The 25,909-nt window shown below is 31.0% G+C and overlaps 1 protein-coding gene across 1 annotated transcript; it reads left to right on the forward strand.

The window, feature by feature from the left end:
• Nucleotides 1-503: 503 nt before the first annotated feature.
• LOC139519780 (uncharacterized) lies at nucleotides 504-22,682 on the forward strand. The gene is made up of 7 exons (XM_071312034.1): nucleotides 504-621; nucleotides 1,801-1,946; nucleotides 7,507-7,574; nucleotides 12,829-13,055; nucleotides 14,382-14,506; nucleotides 18,505-18,601; nucleotides 22,080-22,682. The coding sequence occupies exons 1-6, from the start codon at nucleotides 523-525 to the stop codon at nucleotides 18,566-18,568; spliced, it is 729 nt and encodes a 242-aa protein (XP_071168135.1). The 5' UTR covers nucleotides 504-522; the 3' UTR covers nucleotides 18,569-18,601; nucleotides 22,080-22,682.
• The last annotated feature ends 3,227 nt before the right edge of the window (nucleotides 22,683-25,909 follow it).

A 25,909-nucleotide genomic window follows, 5' to 3' on the forward strand; every position in this document is an offset into this window, starting at 1 on the left:
TACAATATCACCCTATTAACAATAATGTTTGAGCAAAACAAACAGACATCATAGGTATAAATGTCAAAAGTAACGATACTGTAGTCAGCATTGTTTAATAACCTTCATCACTATAAAAACAAACAAATGACAAAGTACATAAGCAAAAAACGAAAAACAAGAAAACAAAAACTTACCATAGCACAATAATACAATGACGGGATGTATAAGTACCGGTTATTTAAAAGATGAAAATATATATAAACACAATCAAAGATGTATCAGTCATTGTTTGCTATACATATTGGTTTAGTTTAAACATATTTATTTATAGCGGATTGGGAAGCAATTTTTGCAACTTATATTTATCCCTTTCCACTTTGCGGGTGCGACTACATATAATTAAGACTTCATTAATCCAACTGGCATAATTGACTTACATAGAATAAGTAAAAAATTAACAAGAAGGTGAACATACTGCTTGGGTTGGTTTTTTTTTATTTTCTTTTTGCGCATTGTAGCAAAAACGTTTGTGGTGGTAAAATGTCCAATGATTGTCTTCTACCACCTGATTTTAATCAAGAAAAGACAAATTTGAAGGCGGTAGATGGAAGCAGCTTCACATTTATTTATCCTAACAAGGTATTGAATTCGATTTTATTATTATAATTTAAAACTGAATGTAGAAGATGTCAAGAATAGAGAATATATAAAGCAAATCCTTAACTGACTTCAAAGAGAACATTCACTCTGGTGTTTTTGTTAGATGTACCTCTATTTTTATCTATCCAATGAGTTTTTTTCAACTGATTTTTATAGTTCGTTGTTATATTGTAATGTTAAACAACTGTCCCAGGTAAGGGTGATTGTTGGGATCCCGCTAACATGTTCAACCCCGCCACATACTGTATGTATGCACCTGTTTATCAGTGATTGTCGTTTGTTGATGTGTTACATATTTGTTTTTCGTTCATTTTTTGTAAATAAATTAGGCCCTTAGTTTTCTCGTTTGAATTGTTTTACATTTTTCATTGCGGGGCCTTTTATAGATGACTGTGCAGTATGGGCTTATATTATTGTTAAAGGACGTACGATGACCTAAAGTTGTTAATATCGGTGTCATTTGGTCTCTTGTATATATGTAATTTAAAAAATATACAAAAGAAATCATAATACAAATATATTTTTCAAATTTCAAAACGAATTCTGTGAGCATTTTTTTCTTCTACTTTTCAGTACCTAACTGCTTTGGTTTAACGGATTGTTGCTCTCAGTTGAAAATACCCTTATTTCGAAGTGTTGCTTCTCGTTCAAAATTTTCACACTGATTCTTATGGCTATGATAAGAGATTATTCGAGCAGCCATCGTCGAAATTCACTTTGGACTCAGAATAACAAAAACGAAGAAGATCGTATTTGGAGTTGATCTAACAGTTATATTTGAACATGATAAAAAATTTTGTTCAAAGTGTTCATCTGAAATTTTCACGACCTTTCCCGAATGTTGAGCTCAATTATAATAAAACAAATCTAACTGCAAGTAAACCGACTTTATTTGTACTGCCATCATCTTATCATTTTTTCGGGTATTTAATAATAGCACTAATGTGATGCTACGTTATAACATAAATTCTCTTGTGGCAGAGCTTTGTCAATTTCAAACAGATTAAAATAGTCAAATGTGCATGGTATCAATATTGTTTACAATGATGAATCATGTAGAACACAATTTCACATTGTCTGTACTTAGAATAAGCCCGTAAAATGCATAGATTCTAGTTTAATAGTACATGATCATATAAGCCTCTAGTCTACTTACAGATTGAAAGTATTATGAACGTCATTATTGGAATAACAAAAACTTCAAGAACCTCCATTTATCCATTTGCAACCTCTTGTGAAGTTGGAAGAAACAAAACATCAAATGGATTCATAGTAAAGACAAGGAGTGCAGAAGGAAGTTTTCAGTATGTAGTTTTTTTCTGGGTTTTATCAATTTAAATATTAATTAATACTGTTAATGGATATTTGAAAACAGATTTGTGCTGAGAATTTTCAAAAACAATTAAAATAGAAAGTAACAATAGCTAAAAACAACAACATATATATACATTAAATAATTGCGATACATAATTCCCTTATTTGTGACAATTTTATCTACTGTATCTGTTTGTTTTGTTCACACATCGTTGTCAATATAATGGAATTTGATGAGACTGTCATACAAGTGAGATGTTTAGCAAGCTGCAAAACCAGGTTTAGTCCACAATTTTCTACATAAGAAAATGACTGTACCAAGTCAGGAATGTGACAGTCGTTATCCATTCGTTTGATGTGTTTGAGCTTTTGATTTTGCTATTTGATTAGGGACTTTCCGTTTTGAATTTTCTTTGGAGTTCAGTATTTTTGTGATTTTACTTTTCATATACACCCTGTAGGATGGAGACTCTGTAGTTTCACTCTAACATTTGGTTTCAAGTGAAAAACTTGTGTGTATCTGATGAAATAAATGATAACAAAGGATTATTTTTGGAAAAACAAGTCGTCCGGCATGTAGTATAACTTACTGTCAAATTATAAATAATAATTATATATATAAAAACAATTATAACAGAAGGATAGAAAACTTATTGATATACCCATACCCTGTTTAAAATATGATTAATTATATGAGACAACGTTGGGCCAAATGACATACAAATATAAAGTAAGAACTATTTTATTTAGCAAAAGTACAAAATTATACGGCCACGGCTTGACAAAGAATGGGACTGCCGAGAAACATAATTGGCAAGTCCCTAGTACATGTATAAAATATAATTAAACCTTATTGTCTATTCCTTATTTCCACATTATTCTTCATTCCTTGTTCCTTATTTCCACATTATTGTCCATTCCTTGTTCCTTATTTCAACATTATTGTCCATTCCTTATTCCTTGTTGACACCTTATTGTTATTCCTTATATATCAACATAATATCCTTATTAACATTATTGCTTCCAAAATATATCGGATGCTGGGGCCCCTGGGAAACAGAAGCTCAGCGGATACATAATTTCATTATAAGGAGCATAGTATATTTGTAGATGTTGTGTCGCTATTTTCGCCAAATGGCGGAGGTCTTGTCTGAAGACGTGACGAAGGACTGGGATTATAATCGAAATAAACTATCAATCATTTCAACCTAAAAAATAGCACATAAAAACAGCAGAACATCGAACAACATGATATAATATATATACATATTAATTACATTTAAGTGGTGGATATCTTTTGAAACAATATTTGTTAATTCGTACGGAACCTAATGTTCTACGTCTTCTCTCTTCTTTAGCGTGGGAAAGAAAGAATGAATAACGTCACAGTTATCAAGGTTAACATAATCAACGTCACTTGTAATATATATTAATTCTATCACATGTACAAAGCGGGACAACTCCCAAAACTTTGGCCTACTTTCCTCCGATTACCGGATTTATTCTTCATAGGAATAAATCTTATTATTTCAGAATATAAGAAAATATATAAAGATTTAGATATTTTTTTCTTTCAAAGGAGGTTTACATTTATATTAACTTTTAATTCGTTTTTAAAGCTTTAACATATTAAACTGCTTGTAAATATTTTCATCGAAGCACATGGGTTACCGTAAAATTTGCGTCCTGTAGTTCAAAACAATTTTTTTGGGTGTGTTTTGTATGGTATTTCATTGAGTTTTTTTTTTAGAGCGCCAGGAAATATGAAAGCTCGACTTCTATGACGTCATATGCAAAACATTGATGTCATTCGATAAATGACGACACGCCCTAATGACCGTTTCTAGATTTATTTCTCAGAGGGTATCACAAACCTAGTAGTCAGAACATCTGTGTTGACATGAGTTATCATTGATGTTCATCAATATAAATTAACTGTTAAATTTTTTTTTAAATTTTGAAACACTACGGCTTTTCTACCTCAGGAATAGATTACCTTAACTGTATTTAGCAAAACGTTATTGTTGATCCTCAATGCTCTTCAACTTTATTTTGCTTTTTAAAATTTTTCGCGTCTGGCGTATATACTGTATATAACATTTCAATCCTGGTATATATGATGAATTTATTCATTTAGGACCCGTTGAGGAAAGATACTTCTTTAGAAGCTTTCATATTAAAAGATGAAGTTAGTCGGCATCATTAATATTACTGTTATAAATGGGAAATTTGAGTAGGGGTGCGATAAATGGGAGAGATGTGATAAAGGGTAAGGGTGTGATAATTAGTAAGGGTGTAATTAAGGATAACGGTGTGCATCAAAGTTGAGCGATACGGATAACAGCAGACTGTTTATCAAATATTCAAAACTACTGTATTTACTACTAAATACACGATAAAACTTAATAATGTAAGATTTTGTGCAGGCACCAGTATATTATACATGTTCAGTATATCTATGCATTTCTGCACAAATACTCATTTTTTCAAGCAGTAGACTAATAATTTGTATATCATTTTTATTTTATTATTAAAACACTCAGAAGCGATACAACAATTAGTTCTAGTTTTTGCATTATGAAATATAAACGAATTTGCGGAATGGCCACAATCACAACAATACTTTAATTGTGAAGTTCTCAATGTATAAATGTATGTATTTGGACTCGTTTATAAAGAACGATACATAGCTGGGTCTTCAAAGTGTTCGACTAAACATCTTTCTAAAGTACTGACTACTATTCTTTCTACAGTTAAAGATGGGCTTCAAAAATATTGTGAGGAGATATATTCTACCAGTGGTGTTAACCAGATGTGGATTCTCAAAAATTCCAAAGAGCTACTGCTTAACCTTCGATCCCAATCTTTGCAATTTTGCAGCAACATAAAAACTTTTGATTTTTCTACGCTATATACTACTATTCCCCATGCTCAGTTGAAAGATCGACTTCACCATCTCATAAAACATAGCTTTTTCTATAAAAATGGGAATCGTAGATACAAATTTCTTGTTTTGGGTTACAATAATTCATATTTTGTGAAGAATCACACTGAATCTTCCAGAAAATATACTGAAGATGATATTATCAAAATGCTGGACTTTTTGATCGACAACATATTTGTTGAGTTTGGAGGATTTATATTTCAACAGACAATCGGTATTCCAATGGGTACTAATTGTGCACCCCTGCTTGCTGATTTGTTTTTGTACTCGTATGAAGCAGAATTCATTCAAAACCTTCTAAAAGACAAAAAGAAAAAGCACCTTGCGAAATTCTTTAATTTTACTTTCCGATATATTGATGATGTTCTATCATTGAATAACCCATACTTCAGCCAATACTTACATCTCATATATCCCAGTGAACTCGAAATTAAGGATACTTCTGATACTAGAAGGACTGCTTCATACCTTGATCTTTTCCTCAATATTGACGTAGATGGACGACTTCACACGAAAATCGATGACAAACGGGACGATTTCAACTTCCCAATTATCAATTTCCCATTTCTCAGCAGTAACATACCATCTGCCCCTTCGTATAGTGTTTACATATCACAATTGATACGTTATTCACGTGCTTGTTCACACTATACGGACTTCATATACAGGAGTGTGCTACTTACGCAGAAACTTCTCCAACAAAGTTATGAGGGGGACATATTAAAATTGACACTCCGTAAATTTTATGGACACCATCACGAATTGGTGGATCCATACGTTGTGTGTTTAACCAAACTAGCTAAGGACATTTTTACCACAGGGTAGATTGTGGTTTGTCATTATGTCGTCTTATCTTTTAATTACCAAACGTGACTTATTCCCGATTGTGACTGTTTTGCCGAGTGTGAATTCGCATTACTATAAGACGTGTTACGGTACTTGTCTATCCCAAATTCATGTAGAAGAAGAAGAAGAATTGTTTATTATAGTGCAACCTGAATATAAAGTATATCGTTACATTAAATACATAATATAAAACTTCAGCCAGCCAAATAGGCTTATGATGCACTGTTTGAATCGTTATTTAACATACATATAATTAAGAGACTTTATCATTGTTCATAAAATTTAGTGTCATGTTATATATATAAGCGAATTGCAAAAAAGATAAGATAAATAATTTCAAATCAAATGATCATAGTGTTAAAGTTCTGATATGATAACAGTCTGCTATAGTATTTAGTTTAAATGTTTAATGTTATATTTGTAATTATCATCGGGTTTTGTCAAATGTGTTGACGTCTTTTCTATTATATTTATGTGTTATGGAAACAAAAATTAATCACCGCCGTCATTTATTAGATTTAATTTTGGTCAACATAATCTGTACGATAATTTACGTTTGAAGTTGGATTCATAACAAACTGCACATATATATATTATAGTTAATTGCTATTAATAAGTATTGCAATATGCATTGTTTAAATATCAGTATTTAGTTCTATTTTAATCTTTAATCTATAACACTTTACCACACTAATTCTATCTTACCTTTGAGATATAGTTTTTCATATGTGGCGTAATTTTTCTGCTGTTTCAGAAATTTCATATATTGAAATGCCTTTTCACCATCGTATGTGACGTAATTTTTAGTTACGTCATTTTCATAATTTACTGCGTTGAGCCCTGGACTGAGTCGGGTGTGTATATTCTGTGTTGGTCATTCATTATGTATTTGTGTTTGTTTTATGTAATGAGTTAATACTTCAGTTTCATTATGTATATCTGTTATATTCATTTGATAAAATTTACTGTTTGCAATAGCATTAATTGTTCTAAATAATAAGGATGTTCTTATCCCAAGCATAAAAACGTAGCCGTATTTGACACAACCTTTTTCAACTTTTGATCTTCAGTGCTGTACAACTTTGTACTTTTTTTCGCTTTCGATCTTTTATATATGGGCGTCACTGGTGAGTCTTGTGTGGATGAGGCGCGTTTTTGGCGTATTAAATTTTAAACCTGATGCTTTTTGTTATTCATTAATCATGTGTTTCTTTGTCTAATACGTTTTCCTATTTATTTGTATTGTAGTCCTGTAATATTATGTTGTCATTTCTAAGTTATATTTAACATTGCCATTAAAGTGCGAGGTTTGGCATGCCACAAAACCAGGTTCAACCCACCATTTTTTCCTTTAAAAATGTCCTGTACCAAGTCAGGAATATGGCCATTGTTATATTATAGTTCGTTTCTGTGTGTGTTACAATTTAACGTTGCGTCGTTTGTTGTTTTCTCTTATTTTTGAGTGTAAATTGACATTGCGATAAGACGTGTCACGGTACTTGTCTATCCCAAATTCATGTATTTGGTTTTGATGTTATATTGGTTATTCTCGTGGGATTTTGTCTGATGCTTGGTCCGTTTCTGTGTGTGTTAGTTACATTGTGGTGTTGTGTCGTTGTTCTCCTCTTATATTTATGCGTTTCCCTCAGTTTTAGTTTGTTACCCCGATTTAGTTTTTTGTCCATGGATTTATGAGTTTGAACAGTGGTATACTACTGTTGCCTTTATTTATAAGTTGTTGTATTTTATCTTCAATTTAGATTTGAACTTCTAGTTGAAGTTGTTTGTACGAACCTAAATTGCTCCGGAAAAACAAGTGACATATTCGGTGAGTAAAAAAATAATTTGCAGCACGTTGAAAATTTCTAGTTTTTTTTATCGGTATACATACCATCTTGAAATTATTTATATATAACAGTTAGTTATATGATTGTTGTTAATATGCATGGTTAATAATCAATTGGCTTAAATGATTCTTTTATGATTAAAGTGAAAAAAATGTATCATGCATTTTCTTGAAATGGTTAAATGGAAAAGGACCGAAACATGTCGTTCAACATGTCACATACGGAACCTTTAATAGAGTCAAAGCTAGGGTGCTTTACGTGCACGCGTGGTAACCTTTCATCCTTCGGCATCGGATTTAACGTCACCATTCTTACCAGATGTATACTTCCCGAATAGTCAAGCGTACGGTTACAAGGGTTATAATCACAAGGAGGTTAAAGTGACCATATTTCTAATTCCCATTCACTCTTCGGTTTTGAATGAGTTGTTATATAGGGAACACGTCAGGAAGATGAAAAGAAAACACATCATATACTGACGGCCCTACAGTATGAGTATTCGAAACTAGATCAATGAATGTGGTTCTATAGGATAACATTTTGTTGGATAAGCGATAAAAGTCAGAAGTGGTACATTCAATACTTCGCCTGTTCGTTGCTTTAATCTGTATAACCCGATCAGTCTTATTTATATTATTTCCTATGTTTCTGCGTATTATGTAAACATCATATCATTATTCATTACATATAAATTACGAACATTTCAGGTGTTAACTTGGTGCAGTTTTGTCCGCCCAATAATGCATATTTTCCGAATAATAAAAAAGGTGTGCCGAATACACTTTCTGATTACAGCGATATATAAAACTGTCATTTCATATATATAAATATAATATACATTTCCCTAATTCTTCGTAAATTGTAAGAATTAATCAACGTGTGGTTTGTTTGATCTCAGTTCTTCATTGGTTAAAATCCAATTATGACGTCGAATTTTCTTGTTTTCTTCTGGATTTCCTATTGTGACCGTATGAAAAAAGGGGACCATGCCGGATGAAGTCGCATAAAAAGGACACATATTTTAGCAGATCATTTGATAAAGAAGAAATAAGTTTGCATGCATATTGTAAAAAATCCTTACAGCAGCAGATTCCACAACCAAATCTCGTGCAATACGATATTTAACCACTCTCGACAGTTAAATTTTGAATATTTGAAATGCTGGGCGAGCCTCGGCTCTTAGATTCGAAAATTTAACTGTCTCGAGTGGATAAATATCGTATCACACTCGATGCAGCTGTAGAACCTATATATATCAAACTTATTATCTCAAAGATGGGTATAAGAGACCTGACGTCTTAAGGATGTAAAATTAGTTGATCGTCAAAATATCAACATTGACCCGCTAATCATGTTATCACGTTACGAACGGTTATGCGTTCGGATTAAAATTACGTTATTATATGATTTAAGAGCAGCAACCATTTGCCTATACAAAATAAAATCACCCAACATCCATATATCTACAGAAAGGCCCCGACATGTTTTTCTTATTTTAAGTTACTTCTATAAATTTTTGCACCATACATTTATTTTATTGAACTCACAAATCTTACTTTTGCGTTAAAAATTGCATGTCCGACGTAACATTTCAGATTAAATTAAATGCATTTCTCTATGTTCCGTTGTAATTTTGCACATAAAATTTGCGAAATTTAGTATATCAGCTTCCTACTAGATTTATATTATAACATCAAACCCGTTTTTTGTTATTGGCTGAACTTTGAACCAAGCCTTCAACGAAATATTCAGCAGAGGAAACTGTCTTAATGAGTTATGAGGAAAGTTTATCAAAATTTCTTTTTTTATTATTATCCCTATAAAATAATCAAATCATATTAAAACTATACTCAGTAGAAAGTTCAGAAAAAGATCAACATTTTCAAAGTTTCAAATGTAATAAAAAAAAAAATTTCTTGAAGCACATTTTTAAAAAATCGAATGTCTAGCCACTATGTCCAAACGTTATTTTTGTCCATTCCTTAGGTGAAACATGTTGTATAAATACTAAATGTGCATTTATATATAATACAAAACTAACATATTTATAAAATACAAACTATAAGTTCATGCAAATGGTTAAATGAGTCGGGTGTTTTCACTAACAGTATGACCTTACATTTTTTTTTTTCGGAAAGTATTCCCTATGTCTAGCCATTATGTCCAAGGGCAAGAGCGTTATATTGCAGGAACTTCTTAGGAAGAAAGATAAGAAGTTAGCAATATCCTTTAACTCTACTTTTCGCTATATAGATGATGTTCTTTCACTAAATAATTCAAAATTTGGTGACTATGTGGAACGCATCTATCCAATCGAGCTAGAGATAAAGGATACTACAGATACAGTTACGTCGGCCTCATATCTTGACTTACATCTAGAAATTGACAATGAGGGTCGGTTGAAAACAAAACTTTACGACAAAAGAGATGATTTCAGCTTTCCAATTGTGAACTTTCCATTTCTAAGTAGCAACATTCCAGCAGCACCTGCATACGGGGTATATATCTCCCAGTTGATTCGATATTCCCGTGCTTGCATTTCCTGTCATGATTTTCTTGATAGAGGGTTGCTGCTCACAAGGAAGCTATTACACCAAGAGTTCCAAATGGTGAAGTTGAAATCATTCCTTCGTAAATTTTACGGACGCCATCACGAGTTGGTTAACCGTTATGGAATAACCGTTTCACAAATGATATCGGATATGTTCTTTACATCGTAACTACAATCCCCTTCCCTTTCATGAATGTGACCTACCGAATTAGACCATTTACCGGATTTGTTATCACATAAGCAACACGACGAGCACCTGAGATCACCCCTAGTTTTTTGGTGGGGTTCGTGTTGTTTATTCTTTAGTTTTCTATGTTGTGTCGTGTGTGCTGTTGTTTGTTTGTCTTTTTCATTTTTAGCCATGGCGTTGTCAGTTTGTTTTGGATTTATGAGTTTGACTGTCCCTTTGGTATCTTTCGTCCCTCCTTTGACGTTTTTGCACAGTGGCGTCTTTTATACAAATACACCCTAATTACGAACTGTTTAGGTAGTTAAAATGATGCCGGGAAATGTTCATTCAAAAATGGTCTGCTGAATCAAAATAACACTCAGATTAGAAAAATATGCACAGATAAGGAATAAACCCTTTATAGACACAGGGGAAAAGGGGGATTGGCCGAGGGATATTTGTTATGGACAACAGTTTTCACGCAAATCTAAAACACCTTTTTAGATTAGAAACCGATTAAAATCCGATTTACAAAGGTCTTATAAATTTTAAACAACTATATAATACGTATTTGTAAAATTAAACCATCAGTGCTAAAAAGATCGACAAAATAGTCTGAAAACTCGCACAGATATTTGACAAAATTCAGTTCAATCTAAAAAAAATTATTTCAACTAAAATCATTATACAAAGAAATATTGCTGAATTATTATATGACCGATTTTTATGAAATAAATACCATAAATTTTTATGTTCAATTTGTCAAAAAAATGTTCACGGGCTAAATTTATCTTCTCGTGTGTCCCTCCGAAAGCAAGATTTTTATTTAAAGGTTGCTATGTATTTTATCCAAAATAAAATTGGAAAAAATTGCAATTGTTTTCATCTTATCACAGATCAGAAAATAAAAAAAAACTATCCTTACGTAATTAATTGCCTTATACATAATAAATTTTGAAAAATTTCTTCAGCTTATGGTATTTATTTGATTACATATTATTTTATTCTGGTATCACCTAAGTTGGACAAAGTTATACAGAAAAACACATTAGTTTACATTACCTTGCATATATGTACATTTGTTGAGGAAGCATTAAATATGAGTTTTTTTACAACGGTATGATCAGTATAGCCGACAGGTTAACATTAGAGAGAATCCAGTTTGTCATTTTTAATTCTAATAAATTGACACAATTTTCGAAGTTTAGATTTCTGTTTTTGGTTCATAATAGCATTAAATTTTAAAACATTAAAGTTCGTTAGGTATTTCTTGATAAAAGTCGATCGAGTAGGTACTCCGCTCTTGATAACAAAATGTCAAAGTTAGTATATGGCGTCAAATTTGTCAATTTCTACATGTTACGTCTTGCGACGCAATACCGTGCGTAACGTCTATACCTTGGTATCGAGAGCAATGAACACATTGTTTTCCAAAAGCCCGAAGGTAGCACCTTTCAAAACGTTTAGTTACTGATTGACTATGTAAAAAAATGGATTAAGAGCGATATAAAGGAACCAAATATAGACAGTATAAGAATGGATCAACGGTGTCCGGTCCTATTACTGAACTACGATGTACAAAATGTATAATGAACACGAGGTTTATTTATGCTTTATTCTCTCTCTACGACAAATATTTCCAGTGTCAAATATTTCAAATATGTTCAGAATGAGAACAAATTAACAATATAAACAAACAACTCAAAGGTATTCAGAAAATGCGTCATTTTCATAGAACAGGACTCTCTCCCTACGCGAGGTATCATATCTGACATCCCAATTTTGACCATCGGTCGTGGATGAAAATGTGTTAAATCCGCACAGCCAATAGACGCAACTTTGTCGAGGGTTGTACTGTCGGTCAGAAGATCAAAGTGAACATATCTATTTCCTAATAACTCTTTTATAGGAGAGTGAATAAACTGTTTTGAAGTTATCAATTTATACAAAGGTTTGAATAAAGAATAAAATTAGATCCAAAATTAAACTTTTATAAACTCATGAAATATATCAGGTTTGTATAATATTTATGTCGACCGTAGGGTATTTTGTATCGTCTTTAAGTTTTTTTTTAGAACCTAGATATAAGCTCATTCATGAATTCTGTTGTGCTGATATTACACTATTAAGTTTTTATTTTTGAATATGGCTAATTAGTAACCAGAAATTGTTAATATTGCGTGTGATATAATCTAAAAGTTTTTTTCCAATATTGTGTATTATTGTCTATGATATACATGATATATTGATTTGAAGTTTTTATAATTTACATATTTTAATTTTCTCTAGTTCTGCTGAGAGGCATTTGTTACAATAAAGATCAACTTTTTATATATGGTTTAATGAAATCCATTTTAAATAAAATATCATTATAAATGTATATATATATATAATGTATAATAAGATGATATGGTATGAGTTCCAACGAGACAACTCTCCATCCAAGTCACAATGTATAACAAGTGAACAATAATAAGTCAAAACAGGAACTTTTACTTCTATTGCATTTGCCCAGGAAACGCTCACCCTTCAACAACCAAGTCAACAAGAGCAGTTACAAGTAAAGGTTTACCTTTCAAGTTAACCACGAAAATAACTAAAGGAAGAACAGTGGATATTAGCCACTCAAAAACTACAACCAATAAAGAAAGACACACCCACAATTCGACATATGTGTTGACAACTAGTGATCATTTCTCTACACGCATTTCCGCTAAAAGAGACTCACGGTTCACTGCAAATGTAAGTTTATAACGAACTAATTTTTTTTTTAATTTAAATTCCTGTAAATAGCTTTTCTTTAATGCCCATATTGCACACAAGGAACTAATGTCTAGTTGATCAGCTTTGAACTGTATAAAAATTCATCATATTTAGAAAGATTAAAATTTTGCATCTGCACCAGACACGCATTTCGTCTACAAAAGACTCATGCTGGTTATTTCAATACTATTTAGACATTCGCTTCATATCAGTGACATTATTTCAATTTATATTAAGAAATGGTCATTAACTTAAATTGACCGACCATTATTGGGTTGCTTGCAAGCAAAGTGTCTGCTACGAAATAAAAGTCTGTTTTGAGTGCAAACCCTAGAAATAGATCAAACAAAATTGCCGTCAAAAATCAACTTCACAGGTTTTTTTTCTTAAATTAAGAAACTTATCAACCAACAACGAGGTCATCGGTTTAATTCAGTTTCAAAAACTAAGGTCAGAACTGTGACATCACATTCAAGTAATTCAAAATTAATTCTATCGCCGTTATATAAGTTTTGATTAGTACGAAGGATATGAATCCGTTTGGGATTTAAATTCTAAGAAAATGTATATTTTCGTGTTTTCAAAATACAAACACGAAGCAGTTAAGGGAGCTAGCTTATTCTGATGGTAGGCCTTGCATATGAAGTATCTACAAAAATTATGAAACTAAAAAGCTTTCTGAATGCTTAGCGTTATAATTATCAATGAAAACTTGTTTTGTGTTTTTTTCCAGAACATATATGAAATGAATATTTTTAATAGCAACAACACTAACTTTTACACGATTTCTTATTTCAACAGAACTGTGTATTCCTGTGCATTTATAAGATATATTAAGATAATATGTCTTTTAGAATACTTTTATAAATGAGGTTTTGCTGGAGCAAACATGATCAACGTCTCGACAAAAATGTCAAATCTTTAATAGAACAAAATAACAGAAACTGTCTGAGCGAATATTTAACATTTTTAACCGGAATTGCTATAGATGTAGGTTATTATATTACAATGTAAAAAAAAAGAATCATGAATCGTTTATTTCCGAATTACTTGACAAATCTTTTCATAGGTTATTTGTACACACACTTAAACTTCCATATAAACCAAACTAAGACATATTGATGCAGATTGAAAAAAAAAAATAACTATGGATTTTCAGCCTATGACTTAAGGCTATTTGTTTTTAAGTTTACCGAAATAACGTTTTACCTTTAAAATGATGAGCTGTTACATGATTACGTTTACCAAATTCTAGTTTATAAATGATTGTATTACATATTTCTTCATAATTATATATTTTTTAAGGCACCAGGGAATATAAACAACCAAAGCTTCAAGACAATCACTGGCATTTTAATTGCAAATACGTTTATCCTATTTGTTATCGTTACAATAGTGATAGTCGGAATTGTTAAATTTGTTAAAAAATCGTAAGTTATATCATATTAATGCAATAACGCAAGCCATACACATTCAAAGTGTCGCATTTCATAAAAGCATATCACTTAAATGTAAATGAAAAAGCGGCTTTCTGGGAATTTTTTGACATTATATACTAAGTCTTAATCATATCAAGCAATGATAAAAGTATGTGAATCATTTATATGCAGTAAGAATCAGATCTACTTATTCATGCTATTGTATTTACTTTCTTGAATTATATACATTCTCAAAAAAAATGTTTGGTGTACGATAGAAACAACAATGCTATTATATATACAAATAAGGATTATTAGTACGGTGACCAGACCCAATTTTATTAAGATTTAATAGTCAAACATACTATATGGCTATGTTATATATCATTGGATTCGGCAAAATGAGTACTTTTGGAATATCGATGTCGTCAAAAAGAAATGTGGTAACAGTTTTGCATGAATTAAGGTCAAAGATCAACATACTGTTTTCTTTTTTTCCTCCTATATTTCAAAATTGAACGATATAAGCAGCATTTTGTGTACAATTTCAGATACAATCATTTTTTTTAAATCAACTGACATTGAATTATCTCGAAAATGTAAAAAAAAAGAGGAAGTAATTACTTAGTAGTCGATTAATTTTGAAAATTCGCGTTTTTCAAACACTTGTTCTATTATACAAGATCAATACAAATTTCGTAAAAGTTACAGTTGTTACCTTGCTGGGTGACATTCAACCTCAGCAATAAATTATAACTATTGTTTTCAATTGAAGCCTACCTGAACGTTTATTTTGCAAAAGCTCATGCATGTTATTCAACACCACTTTTTAAAATACCTCAAAAACAGTTACAATTAAAAAATCCAATCAAAATGATCCTCACAACAGAATCTATCTAGGAGTATCTTCTGGTTCATCTGTCAAGGAATTTCTACATAATTCTGACCCTTGACAGGAGCAAAGCTCCGTTCATGTAAGGTTTTGTTGTAACAAACACGTGACTTTTTAAATGGAGATTTTCCTTTACATACATACACAAGATTCTGCAAGAAATATGTTAATGTGGCCTTAAAAATACACGGGATGTAATGAATTTTTTAACTTTCGACAACCGTATTCTATAGGTAACGGAATAAGGGGTTTGGCAATGTGTATTTTGGTCCAAATTTAAGTTTGAAATGAAGCACGTAAAACATTATGGTGTGGTATTGCCTCTTCACAAGGAGGTGACCTGACTAAACTTACATCTTTACTAGTGGCTAGCTTGACGCGCATTTTATATATATAATGATGGCATGATTCAAAGAGATTTTTCGGATCGTACATCTTTAAAACTATTTTTTCTTGCACAAACAAGGGCTTCATCTTTGTCAGTACTCCAGAGGCTCTGCAACTAAAATAGTCGTGTGTGTCTCAAAGTCTTGTAGACTGTTTTCGTACCTACTCAAAACAGAGACGGCCATTCTTTACACTGCTTGCGTTCCCCATCTGCACCCACAACTCGCATGCATGTGTCATCTGTTTGTAGAAGTGAACACACAGAACAATCACATCCGTATCAGAGGTATGTATGATTGTTCTGCCGCTGTTTCCCATTTCTCTAAACTTCATGTCAAATTATAAGGCATGGACTATCATACGAGTATCGTCCCTTGGTGAGTGCTAAACAAGGTACGACAGTTATTAACAGTATTGTCTGAAATTACTTTGACAATTTCGGGATTTAAAAACGTTCCGGCAAAGTAAACCTCTCTATAAGGTGGAATCATAGGGGATTTGTCAAAGATTTGAAGAATAAACTACCAAAGGAATTAGAGAGAGCCTGTTTGTTTTCTTTAACAGAGAGAAACTTCTTCCAGTCAGGAATACTTCTCCCTTCAATAATCTGATACACTTTGGTGGAAGCTATAGTCTTTCTGTGGCGTTCCCTTTTAGAGAATTTCATTGAGTTTTTCATGTCGTAGCGATCAAAAACGTCTGCTACTGTATGCGCTTGAGAAAGCATTGGGTCATATTTTTATAATAAGCCGCTGTTATATCACCGAATGTTTTACTTTTCTTATCATCAATACATTGAACCAATGCCATACCTTCTCTCAAACTGATGTAAGTTGCGAGTGATGAGCAAACGAAAGGTAGGGAAAGTGCACAATAGACTTCAGAATCGAATTGCTTCACCAAATCAGGAATTTCAGCAGACGACCCATACACTTCAACAAATTGCTGGCAGATTTCATCATTATATATTTCAACTGAACTAAAGAAGCAACGTTTACTCTTAACAGTAAAGGCAAACGAAACATTTTTTAAAAATTAAAACACATGTTTGGCCTTTTCGAACTACTAGGACGTTATCGTTTTAAAAAAAAAAAACATACGAAAAAAAAAACCTAAACATCACGATGACCAACACGAAATGGGAACATGAACAAACAAAATAGATCGAATTGAACAAATTTTAGCAATGAAAAATCGTTGTTATACAAAATACCCTTTATAGAGTAAAATAATAGTATCGGTCCGGTTCAACTTGTGTGTAAAGTCGAATTTCCGGAGGAACACCTGTATCTTCGATTTTATAGTGAATATTTTGTTTCAATGCACAAGTCGAAATAATGCTTTTGAGATAAACGATTTTGATATTGTTGTTAGATAAAGGTTTAAAATATAATATAAATGTTAATTATTTTACATTTTGCGGAAAAAAAAGGATAATATAAAATTTAATTGAAATGTACTCTGTGAAATGAAAAATATTCGTAGTGTTCAATTTTTACAAACACTTTTCAATAACGGATTAATCATGTTAATTTTGCTAAACTTTGTTTGAAATCGTTAAAATAAGGTGTAAAAACAATGTATATAATAACAGAAAGCATATCACAAATGTTCTTTTTAGAATGTAGACCTAAAAACTTTTGAAAATCAATTTTTCTTGGACGTAAGGGAACGTACTTAAAAGCCCATTTTACAAAAATTGCACCGTACGATTTTTTGACGACAAGTCAAAATGTGAATTGTAACCTTTGAACTACCAATACTGTGATTTATAGCCGTATAGTACGAATGACGATTAAAAACCTTAAATAAGTGACTTTTCCTTACTTGGTTACCGTACTATATGATTAACTCTTGAAGCTTAATAAAATATTATAAAATTGCACGAAACTTTAAAGCTCATTTTGTAGATAGATTTTTGCATTGTTGAAGGTGTTATGATGACCTTTACACAATGAATAGTTGAGTTTACGTTATTTTGTCTCTGGAAGAGAGTTTACCCGTTAGCTCGTCATTTGTTATATCGTCGTGTTGGAAGAGAGAGTTTTATATGCTGTCATACCACATATTTTAATTTTCATACTATAAATTGACCAGCAAAAGACTGCGTTCTAATGCAGATTTTTCGTGCATTGATGAATACCTATTGGTGTCCTTGAGGTGTTTCTCTCGTCGAGTTGTTTTTTCTCATTTTTTTGTTGTTGAAAGTCATCTTTATTTTAGGTGCTATGATTTATTTAAAGATGCATAAATAAATATACTCATTGTACATCATGTGTACGTACAACGTGTTCTGTTGCGTTATATTTTCAGTACTTTAGCTTGACAATTTGCAAATAACATTACTCGTTTAAATTGATTGATTGATTGATGTCTGCTTAACGTCCAGTGGCAAATATTTCATGCATATTCAGGACGACATTACTCGTTTAAAAATAACCAGTCTAAAATGTTGAAATACATCACTCGTTTAAAAATAACCAGTCTAAAATGTTGAAATACATTACTCGTTTAAAAATAACCAGTCTAAAATGTTGAAATTGTGGGAAATTCATATGTGCAATCACAATGTGCGCGTATTATTTTTTGGAAACTAGCCAACAAATAAGTAGAATATTAGTTTTTAGTATATATTATGTCTTGATAAAAATGATTGTTAAATAGGACTTGATAACCAAAGAGCCTCTTGCGTATTAGTTTTTGGAATATTTTTATAACCTACATTTTTAAGGAGGATTCAAATCTATCCAGAAAAGAAGGGCAAAGAACATATGAAGAGGCCAAGGACGGTCTGAGAGGTCGAAAGACCAAATATCTGAATCAATAAGGTTGGTTATTTAAAACTGCATTGCAAGATCATAAGCGAAGTTTCAAAACAATAGCTCTCACTTAAAGTTTTAACAAAGGCATAACTTTAAATTTGTTACATTTGAAAAAAAAAGGAAGTGACACAAATTTTGATTTGTTTCATAACCCGAGTCATTTGAAATTCAATTTCAACAGTTAACGAGCCCTGGGCGAGTTTTATTGTTACTATTTTAATTAAATTACAATAGTTGATATCAAGCGATATCCAATTATCACAGGTTGCCACATGTGAAGCATGATCTGCATAAACTTCCAGAGAACCTGGTGTGGTTCGTGTTGCTCAGTCTGTAGTTTCCTATGTTGTTTCTTGTGTACTATTATTTGTCTGTATGTCGTTTAAACTAACAACGCCATGGCTTAAAAATACATCAGACATTTTATGACTTTTGGTAAGCTTCAGGACATAGTTAAATTTGACAAAACAGAAGATTATCATGTGGAACGTGTGAGATTTTTGTAAATAAACTCTAAAAAAAAAAGACTCATCAGTGACGCTCGAATCCAAAAAAGTTAAAAAGGCAAAATAAATTATTGACGAAATCACGAAATTGCCATGAAAGAAATGTATGTAGTTTTCACAGTAGAACTTTTCCGTGTATACACTAACTACAAATATATGCATGAATGAACATTATTGGTAACATTTCATTTTATTTTAATCAAGATGGTAAAAAATAATTGCATTGCTTTTTTGGGATCAAATACGGTGTTCTCACCCCCCCCCCCTTTTCCCCAATAAAATCTAAATAATTTACACATTGATTTTTGAAAATCCATCTATCTCTGGATTTAAAAGCATTCACTGCATTTGAATTATATTTGCCTTTTTTTTTTGGGAGAATTTATCAAGTAGAGAAGTACATGTAGTAAACTAGAGTTTATAACACCATATAGAATCTTCAATTTTTTCATTCATCAGGCAAGGGCCTCTTGAAATTATATGTTTTACTTCGATACTAGTATAGGGAGTAAATTTAACAAACTTGAACATAAAACTTAGCTAATAAATTCCGTATTGAAAACACCTGTAATACAAGTAGTCGCCAAAATAAACTAGCAATAGACAAACAAGAAGATTACTTATGTTGTAAATATGTGCTTAATTAAGTAATCATTGTGAATTTAAGTCAGATAGAAATATTAAATTTGAAAATGTTGTCAAATATGATTTAAGCATATTTACCTTTAACATTTCAAATATGATTATTTGAAATATCTAGCAAGAGATTGGTCATGTCTAACTTATAAAAAAGATATGAATGAGTTGATCATTTCAAAAAGTCTATTTGCATAAGTATCATAGAATGACATCTCATATGAGACAATTCATCTGATTTAATAGAGATGAGAATTGATTGAATTTGCATTGTAAAGGTATTTAAACCTTATAACATTAACACTCATCAGATATCATGCTTTGTATTTACTTATATGTTGCACTTTGTTAATACATCTATTTCTCAAACCACTCCTTTTAGGAAGGTAAATAATATTCATTGATATTTTGTTTTGTTAACGTGCTGGTTTTCAGATAAGATCTATATCTTTAATCTTATAGAGAAAAAAAAACTAACGAATGCAACAGTTATACAAACTTAAGTTGCTGTGAAAATTGAAATCTGAAGTAAGCCCAAGTAATGATATGGGTAGTACAGAATTTAATACAAGTTTGAAAAGTTTTGGTCCATTGAAAATTATGCCACACAGCCCTATGTTTTGACCATTGAATAAAATAGTAGGGCACATTAACTTTCCATTCTAGAATATATTTGTTTTATACTTACTTCATAGTTAATGTGCTACAGGTTTAGCCGCGAAGGGAGTTCGTATATGACATTGCATTGTCTATAATTACAGAAATACAGCCTTTACGCCAGACATGCTTTTTATGACAATTATAAGCTGCGTTTCAACATCTAGTTCAAGTGTAACCTGATTACCTATAATATTTTAAACAAAATAATGAATTGTATTTGTTAACTTATGTAATTAAGAATAAACTTTTAAACTTTTTTGCCAATTGTTTGTCAATTTCGGATATCTTGTAGTTTATCTTAATTGGTCAATACTATAAGGGTACAAACAAATAAATTGTGATTGATATTACATTGAAAAAAAAATATTTATTTTCATCTTTCTATCCTTTTTATACATTTTTCAAACGCGTTGATATATATTTGCAGGAACGTTTGTTTGTAACGTACACATTTAAAAGTAAATAGTTATCAAAGGTACCAGGATTATAATTTAGTACGCCAGACACGCGTTTCGTATACATAAGACTCATCAGTGACGATCATATCAAAATATTTATAGAGGCAAACAAGTACAAAGTTAACGAGCATAGAAGATCCAAATGATAATAAAATGAAAGCAACCGCAGTTGCAACTATTAAACAAAGATGAAGTAAATGTATGTAATGTCTTAAATTAAATTAAATTAATAAAATTAAGGAAAATAAAGAAAACCAAAAAAAGTCATACAATTCATTACACGTATTTTTCACAAACACTTTTCTTGATATATATCAATTATACCCACTGTGAGTGATTAAACGTTGATTAAAACTGAGTTATTGATATTGGTCATGTTTATTTAAGGCACCAGAAAATATCGAACTAATGGCGATTATGGAAAGTTATGTTTTTAAGACCATCAAATAAAGTAAAACACTTGTCACAAGCATGCATATACTAAAAATTAAAAAAAAATCTTTGGGGTATTTATTTGTTTGCGACATTGAAGAATGTACACCAATGATACATTAATTATTTCAATTTCAAGGAAATAGGCCTACAGATACATGTATATGTACAAAAATAATTAAAATTAAAATCACAAAAATACTGAACTCCGAGGAAAATTCAATCGGATAGTCTAATGAAATGGCAAAATCAAATGACAAAACACATCTAAAGACTGGACAACAACTGCATATTTCTGACTTAGTACAGGCATTTCAAATAATAGAGGAGATTCATTATCACTTTCAATACAAAATATGAAATCCAACTGAAAAACTAAGTACCAAATTATATAATTAGTCTTATTGTGTAATATTAGTTTTCAGTTCAATTTTCGTATATCCTACGTTTCTTTTTACTTGTATTGCTTATAATGACGAACAAAAAGTAAAATAACAAAAATACCGACCTCACACGGATTCTAAATAGAAAGTATCTGATCATATGACAAAATTTAAAGCTAGAAAACACATCAATTGAATGGATAACAAACGTCTCATTAGATTCACAAAATCCTCTATTTTTGCTGAATTTATAGCTAGACAAAAGTCATATTCATAAACACTTAATAATATATATTATATTAATATGTGGCCAAGCAAATTATATCTATAACAAATAAACATCCGCTAACAGAAATACTGAACCAATTAATTATAACATATGTAACTCAGATTTGATTCTCTTTTATAGGAGACAAAGATTTCAAAGTAATTTCCCAATGATACGTCATTCTGCAACAGGCAATGATGATGTGTTTGGATATGAATATGAATATATGCAGCTTACTCAGATGTAATTGTCAAAATTTGTTTGTGTCACCTTAGTTGCTACAGGTCGATTTATTTCGTTGTTTGGTTTTTTTTTTCTTCTTTTTTGTAATCAATTGTTTTGTTATTTTTTGTCACTTGTTTACTATCAAAATGATTCACTTGAGTATTCTAACTATGAATCTTTTAATGAAGGATTAATTTTTGTAAACATGAACCTAGTATGTTATCTATGCAGCATTGTTTAATAATAAAGTCAAGGATTTTGTTACAACAAATTACTTAAAATCTTTACCATGTTTACTTAAATTATTCATAAATACAAAGCTTTAGTTTGAAAGTTTGGATGTGGCTGTAGAATTTAATTAGAAACAGGATAGCAATTTATCAATTCTTTCACAGGTTTTAATAAACTTGCTCGTAAAGGCTACTAATTGAACCCCGTAACAAGATCCTTGAATATCATTTTTACTGTTATAAATGATGATTTGTTATCAATAAATTAAAATAAAACTAAATAGTATTGTTATACGCATTTGTATATTTACGGTACTTCAATCTGTCAAAAGCTTGATATTGCAAGGATTTACATTCAATTCATTTTTATTTTACATGGTATAAAGCTGGTAAATAAAATATATTTAAATCAAACTTTGTAAGTACTTAAAATAATAATTCAAAAGTAAGTTGATTGAAAAATAAAGCTGCATTTATATATACAAAATGTATATAAAAAGAAGGGCATTTGTCATAACATCAATAAACTTGTGATTAAATTAAAATGAATGTTTACCATTTTTGTATGTACTGTTTAGTTTTTTTTCAATTTAAGATAAAGAGTTAATTGTCTTATTTAATTTAAGTTAGATTAGGGATTGAAAAGACAAAAAAGAGAAAATCATGGAAAGTTTCTTTTCATGAAAAAAATTGCATTGAAGAGAATAGTTCTTTTACTAAAAGAGGGGCGAATGATACCAGAGGGACGTTCATACTCGCAGATCCAAAATAAACTGAACATGGTTAGAAAAGAAAAAGACAAACTGACAAATAATAGTACACAAGACACAACATAGAAAACTTAAGACAAAACAATACAAAAACTGGTTGTTAGGTGCTCCGGAAGGGTAAGCAGATTCTGCACCATAAGTTGCACACGTCGTGTTGCTCATATTAAACTGAATAACAGTCTTTTTTCTTACAATATTATAATCATTATTATATTTATACTATAACGTTTGTTTACAAAGTAATATAATATATGTTCATTCGAAAAATATTTTTAAACATAAATTGATTGTTTATCAAAGAAACTTTATCTCGAAACAGACCTGTCTTGTGACTTTCAATCGTATATTTGTTAAATAGTATTATCTTAAATTAGGGAAGAACAAATGATTGAAACATATATCATGTGTATCTAAACTTGACTTCTTTTCTAATTAATTAAATGAGTGTCGTTTGTTGCTGTGTTACATATTTGTTTTTCGTTTATTTTTTATTTCGTTCATACATTGATTATGAGTTCATATAATTTTTGAAAATGTATCTTCTGAATTATACATCAAGATGAATGCACAAAATATGAAACAAAATTGTCAGCTTATGGTTATGAAATTACTCACCTGGTTAACCACCAATTATTTGGTCCAGCAGTTAGCAATGTTTTACTTCCCTAGCAGTTCATGATTTATGACCCAAAATACATACTTTACATATAATGCCAACAAAAGAGGATGCTCAATTAATCAGGTTATGTCCAAGTGTGTACTGAGGTAAATATTTTAGTTCATTCTGTTTAAATGGCTCCTTTTGGGTTCAATTCATTTAGCTTTTAACCGCCTCATCTTAAAATATGCCCCCAAAAAATCGTCTGTGCCATTAATACCTTATTTTAACGCAGGTTCCTACTGTATCCTAAAATGGCTGGGGGTCTAGATTGGACAAAACATATTCAAACCGCCGCATTGGTGGTCTTGGGTGATTTTCTGCCTTTGGTCGAGTTGTTGTCATTTTGACAAATGACACGTTTCCATTTTCTATTTTATGATTCGTTTGAGCTCTTTATATCTGTGTATGAAACAACCTTCTCTTCTCTCAAATGCTTAAATTTGAAAGAGCCTTGTGAAGGATTTTGCTATGGAGGGCCTAAGGGTAATTTGTTTTCACTTTATTTATATTAATTTGTAAAATACAAAGTCATTCAATGATATATTTTTTTCGTCTACATCACTACTTAAAATGTGAATTAATGACTTATATATATATGCCATCATAATTTTGTACTTTTAAAATATCTTACTGTATTTGTTTACCTTAACTTTTGTATCGGTATTTATATCAGATGTTTCTCTGTAAACTTGTATTATTTTTTAGAGAATAAAGTATCTGTGTATATATCTATATATATACAACTCGTCTAAACATCAACCCAACAATGTTAGATCTGTAAATTTGCTTTCGCAAAATTTTGGTTCTTCCCTCGCCGGGATTCGAACCCATGCTACTGTGATATCGTGACACCTAATCGACTGCACTGCAGCCGTCCCGCTAGACCACACGACTACCTGGGCTCTTAAAAATAGAGCTTTCGCTGGCCGTGTGTTACCTTTCCAAATCAGTTTTAATCTAGCGGCGTACTGCAGTACATGATATATAAGGCATGAAGATGTTATTGTTACAGATCAGCTAAATTATCTATAGTAAAGGATCCTACAAATTAATGTAAGATACAGTCACAGAAAATAATTATATTTATAAGTACGTCTGAGTCAGTGACAACCCTACAACAGATGTATCCATCGGATCGCCATCAATGATGGTGATACATGGCTGTGTACATAATGTATATACAACTCGTCTAAACATCAACCCAACAATATATAAATCATTTATTCATTGATGTTTTAAACAATTAACTTATATAATTGGACATTTTATTAAACTCAATTTTGAAACGTTTCTTAGTGTCTAACATTAATATATTGAAAACCAAAACGCTATTTATATTCATTTTTGTTCATGTTCAAATACGCCTCAACACTGCTAGCAAGTTAATAATTCAACCTCCTTTGAATCCGTTTTTATGCAACCTTCTGTTTAGCCTTTGTTGGAGATTGGTAATGCATGTGTGCCGCATGAATAGTGATTACAACGAATTTATACAGGTTTTATGTAAACAGTTAACATTTTATTTCAGTCTTAATCAAGCCGAAACCCAATTTCGCTTTAACTTGCAGGCCATCACATTACCTGATTTTTTTTTATACTAAACAGCTACAAAAAAAATCATCACGTTTAGACACAAATATATGCAATACTTACTAACAACAAATATATAAACTAAAGGCTCTAAATGGCATGTGACGCTCACCTCCAATTTTGTGTATCTTCAACACTCTTGATCATTGTAGACTACAATATATAGTTCACGACAAAAATATAAAATTTCACCAACATTCGCAAAAATTATCGTTTAAAAGTAATAATTCATACAGAGTAAACTGACATATTCAGCTATGCTCACATATAAGTTGTTCTTGTATGGTGGTGATACATTTTGCAGTTTCTATGAATCTTTTATAGTTTTTTAAGTTGATAGACAAAATGCAAAGTATAGGAAAAAGTCGTCATCTTAAGGCAATAAGTTCTATAAATGTCAGTAGACAATTCGGCCATGTGTTACTTATTTTTGTCTTGCTTTTTTAAAGGTTTTATCCATCTATTGCAGTATAAGATTAAAGACAAACTACGAAA

Source organism: Mytilus edulis, chromosome 1, assembly GCF_963676685.1.
Source record: "Mytilus edulis chromosome 1, xbMytEdul2.2, whole genome shotgun sequence".
NCBI classification, from domain to species: Eukaryota; Metazoa; Mollusca; class Bivalvia; order Mytilida; family Mytilidae; genus Mytilus; species Mytilus edulis.